The sequence below is a fragment of the Cygnus atratus genome, chromosome 4 (genome assembly GCF_013377495.2).
Source record: "Cygnus atratus isolate AKBS03 ecotype Queensland, Australia chromosome 4, CAtr_DNAZoo_HiC_assembly, whole genome shotgun sequence".
Taxonomy (NCBI): Eukaryota; Metazoa; Chordata; class Aves; order Anseriformes; family Anatidae; genus Cygnus; species Cygnus atratus.
This window is the reverse complement of record NC_066365.1, coordinates 21,191,380-21,204,532: the sequence shown is the minus strand read 5'-3', so window position 1 is coordinate 21,204,532 and position 13,153 is coordinate 21,191,380. Positions and strand designations below refer to the sequence as shown.

The 13,153-nt window shown below is 39.3% G+C and overlaps 1 protein-coding gene across 1 annotated transcript in view; it reads left to right on the top strand.

Annotated features, from left to right (window-relative positions):
• Positions 1–13,153, top strand: part of WWC2 (WW and C2 domain containing 2) — a 100,481-nt gene that overhangs the window by 73,486 nt on the left and 13,842 nt on the right. Inside the window, exons 12-19 of the mRNA XM_035557827.2 lie at positions 2,115–2,238; positions 4,785–4,865; positions 4,949–5,035; positions 6,876–7,068; positions 8,774–8,938; positions 9,703–9,821; positions 10,484–10,676; positions 12,602–12,766. Of these exons, the coding sequence (XP_035413720.1) occupies positions 2,115–2,238; positions 4,785–4,865; positions 4,949–5,035; positions 6,876–7,068; positions 8,774–8,938; positions 9,703–9,821; positions 10,484–10,676; positions 12,602–12,766 (1,127 nt within the window). The remainder of the gene's footprint in view (positions 1–2,114; positions 2,239–4,784; positions 4,866–4,948; positions 5,036–6,875; positions 7,069–8,773; positions 8,939–9,702; positions 9,822–10,483; positions 10,677–12,601; positions 12,767–13,153) is intronic.

The following is a 13,153-nucleotide window of genomic DNA, read 5'->3' as shown; positions in this document are numbered from 1 at the left end:
TGTGCCAGGAATTTGCCAGTTTGGAAAAAAAAAAAAAAAAAAAGTACCAGGGCATATACATACAGACACATTTTAATGAGCAAATTATTATTATTTTTTAATATCAAGGAATTGTTGTCACAACTGTTGATTTATTAGCTTAGCTTAGTGCAATATTTTAGTAATTTCCATATTGACCAGTGCAATTTCCATATTGACCATGCAGGAAACATGGAAAGAAATTGGAGGTGGGGAGGGAGAGGGAGTGCCATTTTGTCCTTTGTCTTTTCAGTAATTATTTTGTTTTTGAGCTATCTTACAGAACATGGAAAAAATAGTTAATTTCCCTGCCCATATTTCAGCAGCATATCCTTTCCAAACTACCAACTTTCTGTCTGTCTTTGCAATCTGGCTGCAATCCATCTGGTCTGAAAGCTGAATTTAAGACTGTTTGGAATTTGGGAACACAAGGCTGTGAAGAATCTTCTTTTTTTTGGAAAAATAATGATTTAAAGAAATACGTTTTTCAAAGGCATTATGTAGTTGTCTTTTTGAGGTTTTTGAGGACCTGTAATTCCTGATAATGTCAGGGTATCTTTTAATTCTACAGGCAGTTATGATTTTAAAGTATAAATTCATCCTGGTATTCTTCACACTGATACTTTCTTATGTAGGGTCACATATATAATGTAAATTATTTTAAAATCTGCATTAAGACTGCCAAAACGAGCACTCAGATTTTGAAAAGCCAGAAATTAGTTAATTAAGCTTCCTATACGACAAGTTTCCACAGTAGAATGGGCCTCATGGTGAGGCTTCAATACGATAGAAGTGAGCTGGGGTGGGTTCAGTGTTCCTACTCTAATTTCCCTCTTGGAGCTGCTGCAGTGGTGAATGGGAAGGTTTTCAGCAAACTAAGCTTGAGGCATAAAACCTGCACGGAAAATTTCAGCGTGATAGTGCAAGTTTTACAGGACTACGAGTCTGAATACTACAGAATCTGAATTTGGGGGTAGACCAACAGCTGAAGACGGTGTAGGTAGTATTTTCATGTCGTAAGCTAGCGTGGCTATTTAGATGCAGTGCTCACCACCTTCTGTCTGTCCCTGACTTTTCTCCACAGGTGAACCATACACACATTTGCCCCTCTGTACACGTCCCTGCTGTCAGAAACCAAGTTGGAATATCATGTAGTTCTTCCACAGTCAGTCTCTGTCATTGTCAAAGTCAATTCAGGCTGCTGTGGTAATTCCTAAGGGTAATCAATAAATCATGTCATCACCTTCACCCCTCGTGGTGGGGGGGGAAGGGGAAGAGCACTTCATCATCAAGGAAAAAGCATTCCTACTGCCATAAATAAAAGCACAAATGCAGCAATCAATCATCTAATCTGAAGCCTTAAATTTTAAACATCTTAACAAGATGTAAAGTCATGATTCAGGCGGGGATGATAATGCATACCAACATCCTCACCGCTCGGCAGATAAAAGTACTGCACAGGCCCTTACCGCACCACACTGCAGAACGTGGCTTTCAGTGAGTGCTGCTGCCTTGCTCTGTGAGACTAGCACATGAGTAGGAGCTGAAGATTAAAGGTGAGCAGTAGCTGATAGTAAAGACTTCATAAAATAAAATAAAAAATTGATGATAGTAAACTAGAGGGTGTTTTTCATTTCTAGTAGTTAAATTGCTGGGAAGAGGGCTTCTGTCTGACTTCTGAATATTTAATAAACAGTCGGCACTCAGTCACTTTGCATGTAGCTGAAGTGTTACAACAGTGCAGAATGTGAACATGGCAAATGCAGGTTCAAAGATCAGGATAATGGGAGTTAATAATGAAGATAATGAAGGATAATAACTAGCTCAACTGATACAGGTGATGATAGAAGCATGTATCTTTGGAAAGGAATAATAGTTGTACATTTTGAAGTTCATCAGTTTGGAAATATCCCCTAGACAGAATATGCGGTAACAGTAATACAGTCTCAAAATGTTTAATGATGTGGAACAAAACTAGTCTGTGATACTCAGTTAAGGGTCACTGCTTTCAACTTGACAGCCTTCTAAGCTATGCACTTCTCTTTTCCTGACTATTAATCTCTTGGACTAATTTTCCTTCTTCTTTCTTTTCATAGGTGTTGACTTACCAAGAAGAGCAGCTGGTCACCTGCTTGCAGAGAAAACAGCTTGTGTATCTGCTGCCGTGTCTGATGAGTCTGTAGCTGGAGATAGTGGTGTATATGAAGCTTCTGTGAAACAGTAGGTTTGAGAAATAATGCAAGCCTTTCCACCAAAAAATGACACATACCTATAAGCAGTTATGTAATATCAGCGTAGGGAGTTCAGACATTCTGTACAGGTTCTGCCATGTGGCTGTATTGACACTGCTCAGAGTGACTTTTGTTACTTACTGTTTTGTATAACTCTTATGACTGCAAAGCATTTTGCTTGAATATTTTCTTTGTTAAAAAAGTGGGGATTAGAAAGATGAGAAGATCCCTAGCTGAAACGTTAGTATAAAAATAATCTAAGCTAGGGTTTAATATTCACACTTCACTGTGGTGGACAGCATACAAGAAAAGTATTTGCTATCGTTGCTTTTTGACAAGACATGACTTCCATGGGATTCTTCACACTTGTTTATATGGTATTTTCACTCTTCTAGCAGCAAGAAGAATAAACTTTAGACTGGATAACAGAAGACTGTTGCAAACTGTGAGAGAAACTAAAATCTTCATTTTCTATCTCAATGTTGGCAAGTTCTTGACATTAAGAATTTTTTGTCCTTCGAGTATTGTGAGGGCTATTTTTGCAGGATGCTTACAAAGATGTAGATGCATGTCTTCTGTTGCCAGGCTAAATGCTTTTTTATTAGGACAGAAAAGGTGCATTCATTATGGTATCATAAATAGGCTTTATTGGCCTCTGGTAAAGGTATTTCTACTTGTGCAGTCTTTCACAAATTAAAAGGTAACAAAAATGGATTTCACTAAATAGAAAAGCACAAATAAAAAAAGGATTTGACACGAAGTATTACAATGGCCATTCCATCTCAGCGTAGATCATGGACCCATACTTCACTTTGAATTCTGAATCCTAGTATTAGTTTGCTCCCTATGTTCAGTTCGACCTAAAGCAATTTCTTACACTGAAGTAAAGTTCTGTGTATAAAAAGGACAGCACTACTTCTTTCAGAAAGCATTTCCTTGCTGTACGGGTGATGGAGCACTGGAATAGGTTGCCCAGAGAGGTAGCAGAGTTCTTCCTTCGAAGTGGTAGTGGAGACTTGCTTCCTTCTTTGAAGACCTTGGAGATCTTCAAAGCTGCCTGGATATGGTCCTGGGCTGTCTGCTGTAGGTGTCCCTGCTTGAGCAGGGGGATTGGACCAGATGACCTTGAGGGCCCTTCCAGCCTCAACCACTCTGTGAAAATTCAGCCTTCACTTGACAAAGTGACTGCAATTGTTTGGTTTGATTCACTAGCCATTGGTGTCTTTCCACTTTCAGTTCTGAGCCACTGTGATCAGAATTTGCCTTCTGCTCTGGTTATAAGCACAGTGGGTAGAAATGAACAACCATTGGACCAAAAGCCATGGATGTTCTGTGAAGCTCTTTAGTTGTCGTCTCCAGTGACTGGAAGGATAGCTGGAAAACAGAACCAATTCTTGTTTTTTCCCTGCTATTACTCAGGAAGAGAGAAGAAGAGACGGTTGCATCCACTAAGCCTGTACACAAAAGCAAACCATTGCCATTTGTGCACGCTAAGATTTACAGACACTAGATTTCCTGTGATAGCTCCAGGTGTGGACGTTCTTAATTCTTACTGAGTAGGAAGTAGTGAAGAGGTAATAAGTGCCTCTGTGTGATTCGCTTATGTTTAGTAGAAGTATCTTTATGAGCACTGTGTATGGAATAACTTAAAATTTCTCGGTGTGCTCCTGAAGTTACAGTACAGTGATTTCCTCTGTATAGACCAGTCCTTTGTGTTGAGTCATTTAAGACGGGAGGAAATAAATACACCCTATCATATTAGCCAGCTGCTAGGAAATGACTAGTACAGGGAAACCTCTAAATGCAGAGTCTTAAGATAACACTGTCATGTCTTGGTAACATATGGGATATCTGTATCATTCTCCACATTTCCTGTTTTGACCACCGTTTAGTGATCCCAACAGTCTGTTTTTAAAAATAATTGAAACATATTAATACCACATCCTCATTCAAACCTCACAGAAAATAACTGGATTTTTTTTGCCACATTGATTCTCTGTAATTCCATTCTGTACTAGAGTTGCTCTTCAGCTACAAGGATTGAGTCCTTTTGGTTCTTTGAATGGCTTTGAAAACAGGCTCAGAAGAAAGATCTTTCTTGTTTGCACAGAAACCTCTTCATTATAGAGTTCCTCTTAAATGTTCTCTGAAGCAGTATTTCATATACAGCATACATGTGGTCTGGTGCTTATTAGAAACCTTAATTTCCAATTTTGTGTTCAGGGGGATAAAGAAGTACAAAACATATATAAAAAGTCATCAGTTTTTCTCTTGCCTGTTAGTCTGGCCTGCCTCAGTAATCAGCATAAGGCCTTTCCAGCTCATTAGTGGAGTAGTCAAAACATCCAGGCACCAACTATCTTAAAACAGGAGTTGCTATTATGTAGGCCGTGAAATTCTCATTTGGAGTGCATGGTGCAATTAAATCAGCCTGTTTAGGAGAATATATACACGTTCTGTGTGTGCGTACGTCAATTATTGCTGAAATCTAAGTACAGTTTTCCTAACGATTGAGTATTTGCTTGTTTGCCCTAGACCAAACGAAACCGAGGACATTGTATATAGTGAGGATGATGCAGCAACTCTCGAGGCTGCCCAGGTACAAATAGGACTCAGGTGAGTGACCAGCAAAGGGATTATTTCTCTTCCTATGTAAATGTAAATGTTGAGCTTTCCTCATATTGTCCTTTCTTTAACAGATATGACCACAGCAATTCAAGTTTTGTGATAATCATAGTCCAGCTCAGAAATCTTCCAGCGTTTTCTGTCCCCCTTGGCTCTAAAGTGTAAGTCAAACAATCACTGAGCAGTAGTGTTGAAATATGAGAGTATAATAATACACTGTATACATTTTCCAAAGGAATGGATTGATTTACTGCTTAAGAACACTAAAATACGTATAAAACATTTCTAACCATAGTAGTACTTAGCTTTTACAGATTGTATCAATGCTGCAGGAAAAAGAAGTTACCAGAAAATTTGCACATTAAAGTGGAATAATTAATATTTGTGTCAGGGGCATTTATGATCACCTGGGAAGATAGAGGCTTGTCACAGCAAAATCTGAGGCATTGATTGACATTTAAACTTTTTTTTTTTAATTAAAATGAAAGTAAGCACTCACATTAAACAAAGCCAGTGAGCACTTCATCTTTTATTTGTCTGTTTACCCATCATTCTGGCCTGATGCCAATAAATTGGCTAACAAATATTAAAAGAATGTTCCAGTGAACCATCTTTTAAACACAGTTTTAATATACTCTATCTACTATTCCTACTTCTTTTCTGAACGATTCCTAATTGTATTTCTTAATCTACTAAAATGGCTACCTTCAGTAGACCATACAAATTGCTCAGCTACACTTACGTGAATACCACAGCAGCATTACTGAAATTCCATTACACTGCCACTTTGGGATTGGTTTGTCAAAAGGCTGTACGCCTGCTCTCCAGGCTATACTTGATAGCCAAACAACTTAGATCTTACTCTTTACCCCAAGAAGCTGAACATAATTGGGGAATAAAAGATATGCCTAAATTCAGAAAGCAAAATCAAACTTCTCCCAGACCTAATTTCTTCTGTTTCATTTCATGTAAAACTAAATTTTTAATAATACTAACAGTATGTATAAAATCACTACCAAAAGATATAGTAATACTGCTGTAACTCTGAGGAGATTTTTTTTCTCAGAAAGTTTTTTTCAGAATACTTTTCCTTGGCCCACTTGTTCTTCTTGCTTTAGCTAGCTTCATTGCATTCTATTCTACAGTGAATATTAATAATATTTAAAACCAATACCAGAAACAGGTTAGTAGGCACAGAGAAGATGCAAAACAATTACTGGTGCTCTATTCATGTGTATGAGGTGCTGTGCACTAGGTAAATAACATCAACAAATTGCATTAGGAATGTCTTCACTCCATCAAATCACTATTAAAGTGAGACTTTCAAGTTAGATGTTAACTACCTTTATTCACACAGTATCCATCCATATTTGTTAAATAAATAGAATGTGGCTGCCTAACAATTTCAAGATATTTCCTGAACTGAAGTTCAGGCTTTCAGGCCGCATTCTTTTAAGTCTCACTTCATGTCTTACGAATTAGTCTTAAGCGGCTGTGGCCCTAACTATTTTCTTCCTCATTTTTCTTAGTTTTCTATTTTCTTTGAAGTTTTTGTATCATTTGCTTTTTTAAAAGATTAAAGGACATGTTGCTGCTTTTCAGTGCTGCTCACACTGTTCTAAGACTTCAGTTTTTACCTCTACCTTTTTTTTTGTAACTAACATTAAGATCATGTTTCCTCCTGTCTGGGACATGGTCTTCAGTGTTCCCAGTACTACACCAGAGGATAAATTTGGATAGAGACAGAAATAGCTACCTGTTTTGCTACTACCATCCCAGTTGCAGACATTCCTTTTGGGGAAATGCTTGTGCAAGGCATGGGGTGGGGGGGTAGGTTTTCGGCCCCTTCTCTCTTTTTCACCTATTTGATTCCACCTCTGATTTGCTGCTGTTTGATTTTCTTGGCATGCAGTCCTTTAGATAGTGGGGTCGACTTCTATCACACATCACCAGCAAGTGCTAGTTTAAATACAGGTAAAGGTTTTCTTTTGTTTCCGGCAGGTATATTAGAGTAGCAGTACTTCCATCCTCAACCGATATCAGCTGTCTGTTCCGCACAAAAGTTCATCCGGCCATGGAGACCATTTTATTCAATGAGATATTCAGAGTGGCCATTTCCCAAGTAACACTGCTCCAGAAGACGCTGAGAATAGACGTTTGTGCTGTCAGTAGAAGTCGTCGGGAGGAGTGCTTGGTATGCAGGTTTACTTCTGGCTTTTTTTGGCATGCATTTGTTTACTGTGTCTCCTCTAATTTTTGATGGTCAGGGCCACTGAAATTTCACAGTACTTGCTTCAGATTTTTTTTTTTCTTTTCATGCTTATTGATTTAATACTTAAAATACTGCCTTTCTCTGAAATTCCAGATACACAATCTAAGCCTGGATGGGTGTTTTAGGAGGTGTTTTGATAATTCTAACACTGCATTACCTTAAGCCTTTAGCTATAGACTGGTACTGCAGCTTTGCAGTTTTAGATATTAAAATAATCACAAATTTAATGCAACATTACTTTAACACTAGATTGTAAAAAGCTGAATGAGAGGCACAATAAATCCAAAAAAATCCTTGTGAACCCTCCTTATCAAAACTTGTCACAAAGAACAAAATTAAGCTAAATAAAGTTTTGCACATTGTTGTAGGTTATATTAAGTCCACATTTTTAGTCTTTGTGATCTGTAGAAATAATAATAAGGCATCACATTCATAGACCAGCCTATTTCAAACTGGCTTTCTTGTATTCTGTCGTTAATTGTGGTCATTGCCTAATCCGTGATGCTTCATTTACTTTCAGATTGCTTTTGCACTTTCTGGTGCAAATCAGCTTACTTTTTCACCACAAGTCTGTCTTAGTAGCACAGTGAGATTTTTAGTTAAAACACCCTGAAGAGATGCTGGAATTCTGTAAGGGTTCATCAGACCAGATTACTGGGAATGGCCTCTCACTTTCAAAAATGCAGAAGTTAACTTAGTTCCTGGGGGATGTGTTGGCCTTTCTCAGTGTGTTAGCAGACTGAACTTATCAGCTTGACTGATGTGAAGAAAACCAAGAGGTTTCCCCTCAGGTGAAGGAACAGTCAAAGAACAAAAATGCAACAGAATGGAGGATTCAAAGCTGAAGGAAAAAAAAAAAAAAACACAATAAAAAACAACAAACCAAAAGACATAAGGGCTAATCACAGGATCAAATGAAAGACTTGGGAATATGACCCCTAGCAGAAAGCCCTGGGCAACATGACCAGAGTCTTGGCAAGAGCTATGTACTCAGCCCAGTAGCTGTGAGGATGATTTGCTTTGCCAAAGAACGAAGGGTTGTAATCTCCAAGGCACAGCCCCAAACCAAGTATTTCATAATTTCCCAGAGTGCCAACTCAGTGGATGTTAGTGTTTGTCCAAATGAAAGGGTTTCTTAATCTCCTTTATATAGTGTCTTTTCATCTGCTTCCTCACTGGTTAGAGCAAACAAGGTCATCCATTATTGTTTGCTGTATTGATGATTTTTGTGGTGAAACAACTGAAAAAATTGACTGAAACTTGCTGCTCCATGAGTTGACGCTGCAGGTTTCACTGACACAGTTTTCCCTTATTGAATGCTATAGGAAGCAGGCGTGTGTTATGTTGATAGAAAGGGATTTGTGTGCGTGCATGTGGGGAGAAATTCCATATACTGAAACAAAAGACAGCAGAATGGACAGTGTGGGCCTTCCCATGTACTTCTCTTTATTTTGTTTAATTAGAAAGGGAGGGAAATAGAAAAATTGTACAGTTAAAAAGAAAATTAAGATCCATGTCAAATTTGTGCTGCCTAATTTACCTGATAAATTCTGTAGAATTTATTTTCAGCTGTCTTGCAGGAAAATGACACGTTTAAACTTCTTTCTTTCCCTTTATTTTTGTGCAGGCTGGAACTCAGATCAGTCTGGCAGATTTATCGTTTTCTGATGAGACTTGTACTCTGTGGTACAACCTTTTGCCTTGCAAGCAAATTCCTGGCAAAAAAAACAAGGAACCGAATGAAGAATCCATGTTTCTGTTAAGCAAGCAGTCTTCGGACTCTTTGGACTTGGTGAGTGATGTGTTGGCTATTACTGTAATAACAAGGAAAAAAGCCAGAGACTTGTCATTGCGCTATGATTCTGTGCGTATTAATTGTCCTCCCCCAAGACCCAGTCTTGCAGTTTTGTTCATATTGACTTTTTGTGTGAGTGGGTCTTATATGGTGTTACAAACTTGTTGCTAAGTGTGGCTAGGGATGAGGCTTCGTAGTGGATTACAAAATCGCACTCCAGTTCACAACACTTGAGCCGTTTCTTCTTGAAAATAATCTTAACAAAGCTTTTATTAACTTTACCATTGACTTTCATATGCGTGTATTAAAAATTGCTATTTATTTTTTGAATTTGTGTGCTTAAAAAAAGCCATTTATGCAAAACACTTGCCAATTTTTTCTAGTTAAATAAGCTTTTCTGCTTCAATGCCTCCTTAAGAGAACTACATTTAAAAATGTGACTCTAAAGAGCGATGTTGTTTTTTTTTTACCTAGTGATATTACAAGTATGAGGGGAAAAGAGAGACAAGGTATTACATGATGACAGAAATATATTTGATTCCATGACCATTTTACAAATAATCTCCTTTTGATTGAGATTTATTAGTTAATGTGCTATACAATGACAATTCAAACCCCTTGTATTTGTGATCTAAGTCGCATTTTTGCTGGCACCAGGGAGCACCAGGGTAATACAGCTCTTGTGGGAGTTGTGATTTTATTTTTTGCTTATGTTATATATCACTCAGTTCTGTTTTTTCCTCTACGTTCCCTGTACGCAGGATGCTGTGTCAGCTCTGCTGGAGAGGACATCTGCTGAGCTGGAAGCAGTAGAACAAGAGCTGGCTGAAGATGAGGAGGAGGAGGATGAACAGGAGCAAAGGGGCTCTGAGGAAGACTGGTAAAGCCACTTTTTTCCCCTTACTGTTCAGGCCTGAATCTGCTCCTTCTCCCTATCCTTAGACAAATGAAAGGGCTGTACTTCCAGAGGAGATGTCAGCGAGGGGACCCTCATTCTCTTTTGTGATCAATTCATTCACCTTCTTTTAGGTTTACAGCGTCTTGGCTGCTCTGTTAACTCCCATGGCCAATGCCCCTCCATGCACGTCTTCCTGTGAACCCATCTGGAGTGCCTAAGCCACTGGAGGTGTACTAAATGTGTCATATTAAGTGTTAGTTGCATTAATAGGATTTGAAGGGAGACCTGCTGCCCAACAGAGTCAGCGTGTAGGTGCTTCCACTGATCATCTTCTTTTCAAAGAAGCTGTGAACTTTTTGTGACCAAAGTCCTTCAATGTTACCAGCACACAGCTGTAGTATATAGCACAGTGTTATCATAATGATCCCGAAGGTGATCTGTAGTAGAGCTTGCTGGGTTTTACTGGTGCATATAATGAAAAGTGCTTTCATGTGAACTTCTTGGAAACATTTCAGTGATACTCATTTTCCCTGTCAGGAAAACGCATACATTATACATGGGTGAAGGCCTTCCAATACCTTTATGGTGGATATGGTGGGCTTTATCAGTTCAAGAATAAACCTGGGCTACTTTTGTTTGTACAGGTTAGAAATGCTTGTAGAAGCATCTGATGAAATTGTTGACGAAGAGGAAGATGGCATTAAGCTGGCAGTAGAAGGCAGCTGTGCTGATGACATGGGGTTATTCATTGATGCAGCAGAAACGGAGGAAGACAAGGACAGAGAGAACAATGATGAGGGCCATGAAAGCCAGCAAGCTGCGGTAATACTAACACTGGTGAGTATCTTGGAATATGCATTCCTGTGGTATCTTGCTATGTCTGAAGACCTGTTTCTGAGCAGTTAATCTAGAAATCTGTCACATCTGAGCATTCACAATTTGATGTGGCATTTGCTGTAGGACTTGTATGTACTTTTAACAAAACTGGTGTGGTCTCTTCTGAACCATACGGAAGGCATTCAACAGATATGCTACCCAGAGCTTTTAAGTTAAAGACGATTAATTAAAAATGTCAATCTTCACCTTTTCTTTTTTTGTTGCACAGTGAGAATATTTAAGGTACAGGTGCAGTTCAGTAGTTAAAATATTTCTGCATGCCCATTTCATTGTTGCCTGTTTTCTTCTGATTTATCTGCTCTGTTTCCCCTCTAATAAATAGAGGGAAAAACAGAACAGGGGTCAAGATCTTTAAACCAATGAGGGGATTTTATTATTTCTTCTCTTTATATTAGGGCATGAAATACAAAAACTGCTTAGCAGAGCAGATGCAGAAAGACTAATTTAACATAAAATTCCAAAATGTGCATTAAACTGTGTACTGTTGAACTACTCACACACTGCACACAACAAATTCCACGTTCTTGTTAACTGTTTACCTAAAATTATACTCCACCATTTGGAGAGCACCTTTAGAAAACCTTTCATACAGATATGCTTGATGTGGTAGCACAAACTCTAGAAATAAAATTTTAATGAAAGTACTGGTGCAGATATTAGACATACAGATTCTGTAAAATAGCAAGGTAAAAAGACAAGAATGACAGCTTGATCCTTCAAGTTTTGACAATACAAAAGTTTGACACCTCGGTGGACTTGCTGGAAACTGTAATTAACTTCCAATTAATGTGGAAAGATGCCAAATGAACCGAGGCTGTGGTATAAAAGGACTGACAGTCTTCTGGGTAGCAGACAAATATAGATCAAAGCTCTAACTCAGCAAGGGGAGACATCAAGGAGAACCATCTGAAGGTTAGACACACACACAAGTCTTTTGCTAAGCCAAGGCTGGATCCGGACAGTGAGTGAAAGACATAGCAGACCTCATTACAAACCAGCCACAGCACAGATGATCTTGTGCCAGAGCCTCTCAGGGTTGCAGTTGTGCTATTTAGGCCCTTGTATTTATCACCTGCGCGTTCAAAACCATGGACCTCATTAAATTACCCAAGCTGGAGAAAATGCCCCAATGCACATCAGTAATATCAAACATGCCAGCTGCTGCAGTGCTTGTTGTAGCCCTCCTGTCAAGGTGATTGCTGCGTGTTAGCACACACTGCGCCACCTATGGGGATGTTGCACCTGAGGCTCCCCATGACAGTCTTGGGGCAACCACACTAGGCAGTGGCCCCTTTTGAGGGACAGCAGCTAGAAATGTGTTCTGCCTGCGTTTCACAAGGCTGGCAAAGCTCTGTGGATTGTCACATAGAAGCCCTGCTGCTGGGCCGTTGGGGCTGTGTAACTGTATGGAAGGGCCAGGGCAATGCAACTTTCCCAGCTGCTGCTTGCAGGGTGCCCGAGCACCATCTCGGGCATGGCAGAACCTCGTTTTTCTGCAAATGCAGAACAAAGCCAAAATGCATAGTCATAACAACAATAATAATAATCTCTGCAAATGGCAAACCAAAACACTTGTACCATGGCAGTATCAGACCATCTGCAGGGCAGCAAAGGCAGAAGCCTTTGTTCTGTAGGATACACAGGGTACCTTCAAAGACTCCCCCCAGTGCCTCTACACATTTGGGAGTTTTGCTTTTCTTTACTTGCCACAGCTTCTCTGTTATGTGCAAGATGATTTTTGCTACTGGTATTTTTCCATCCCCTGTAAGGAGACAAGAATGCCTGTAAAATCCAAAGACAGAGAAACTATGCAGTGGCATGTGCCTGGATACAATAGTTCTTATAAACCACATTTCTTTTGATAGGTTGATAAAGAGACTAACACTGAGGAACCAGTTAATGAGAATGCAACAGTCCGACCCAAGGACAGGACCAGCTGGAGCTCCAGACAGCGTCCCTTTGTCAGGAACAGCATGATAGTGCGCTCACAAACCTTCTCTCCAGGCGAGCGGAACCAATACATCTGTAGGGTAAGAGGAAAAACACTTGGAATGAAGAGCTATTAACTAAAGAGTCATTTAACTTCTTGGGAATGATGCATTAATGACAGTGAGTCGTGTACCAATTTTCCCTGCAAGAGGCAGAGCCTGTGCTTTCTCTCAGTTTGTTCTTTCCCTAACTGACCTGATGTGTAGTCGAACTGGCTTCAGCAAAGTTTTGTGCTCTTGCAAAACTCCTTTACTAGGGCAAAAATAGCTCCTACTGGAGAGAAGTAACAAAGTCCTGTCCTGTGCTGGCTGTCTGCAAAAAGTGTTTTGCTGCGCATGAGCAGCTACGGCTCTCACACGGCAAAATAATTTGTTAAAACAAAATAGAGTTCACTGTAAATTGCCATTACATTAACATATTTTAATAAT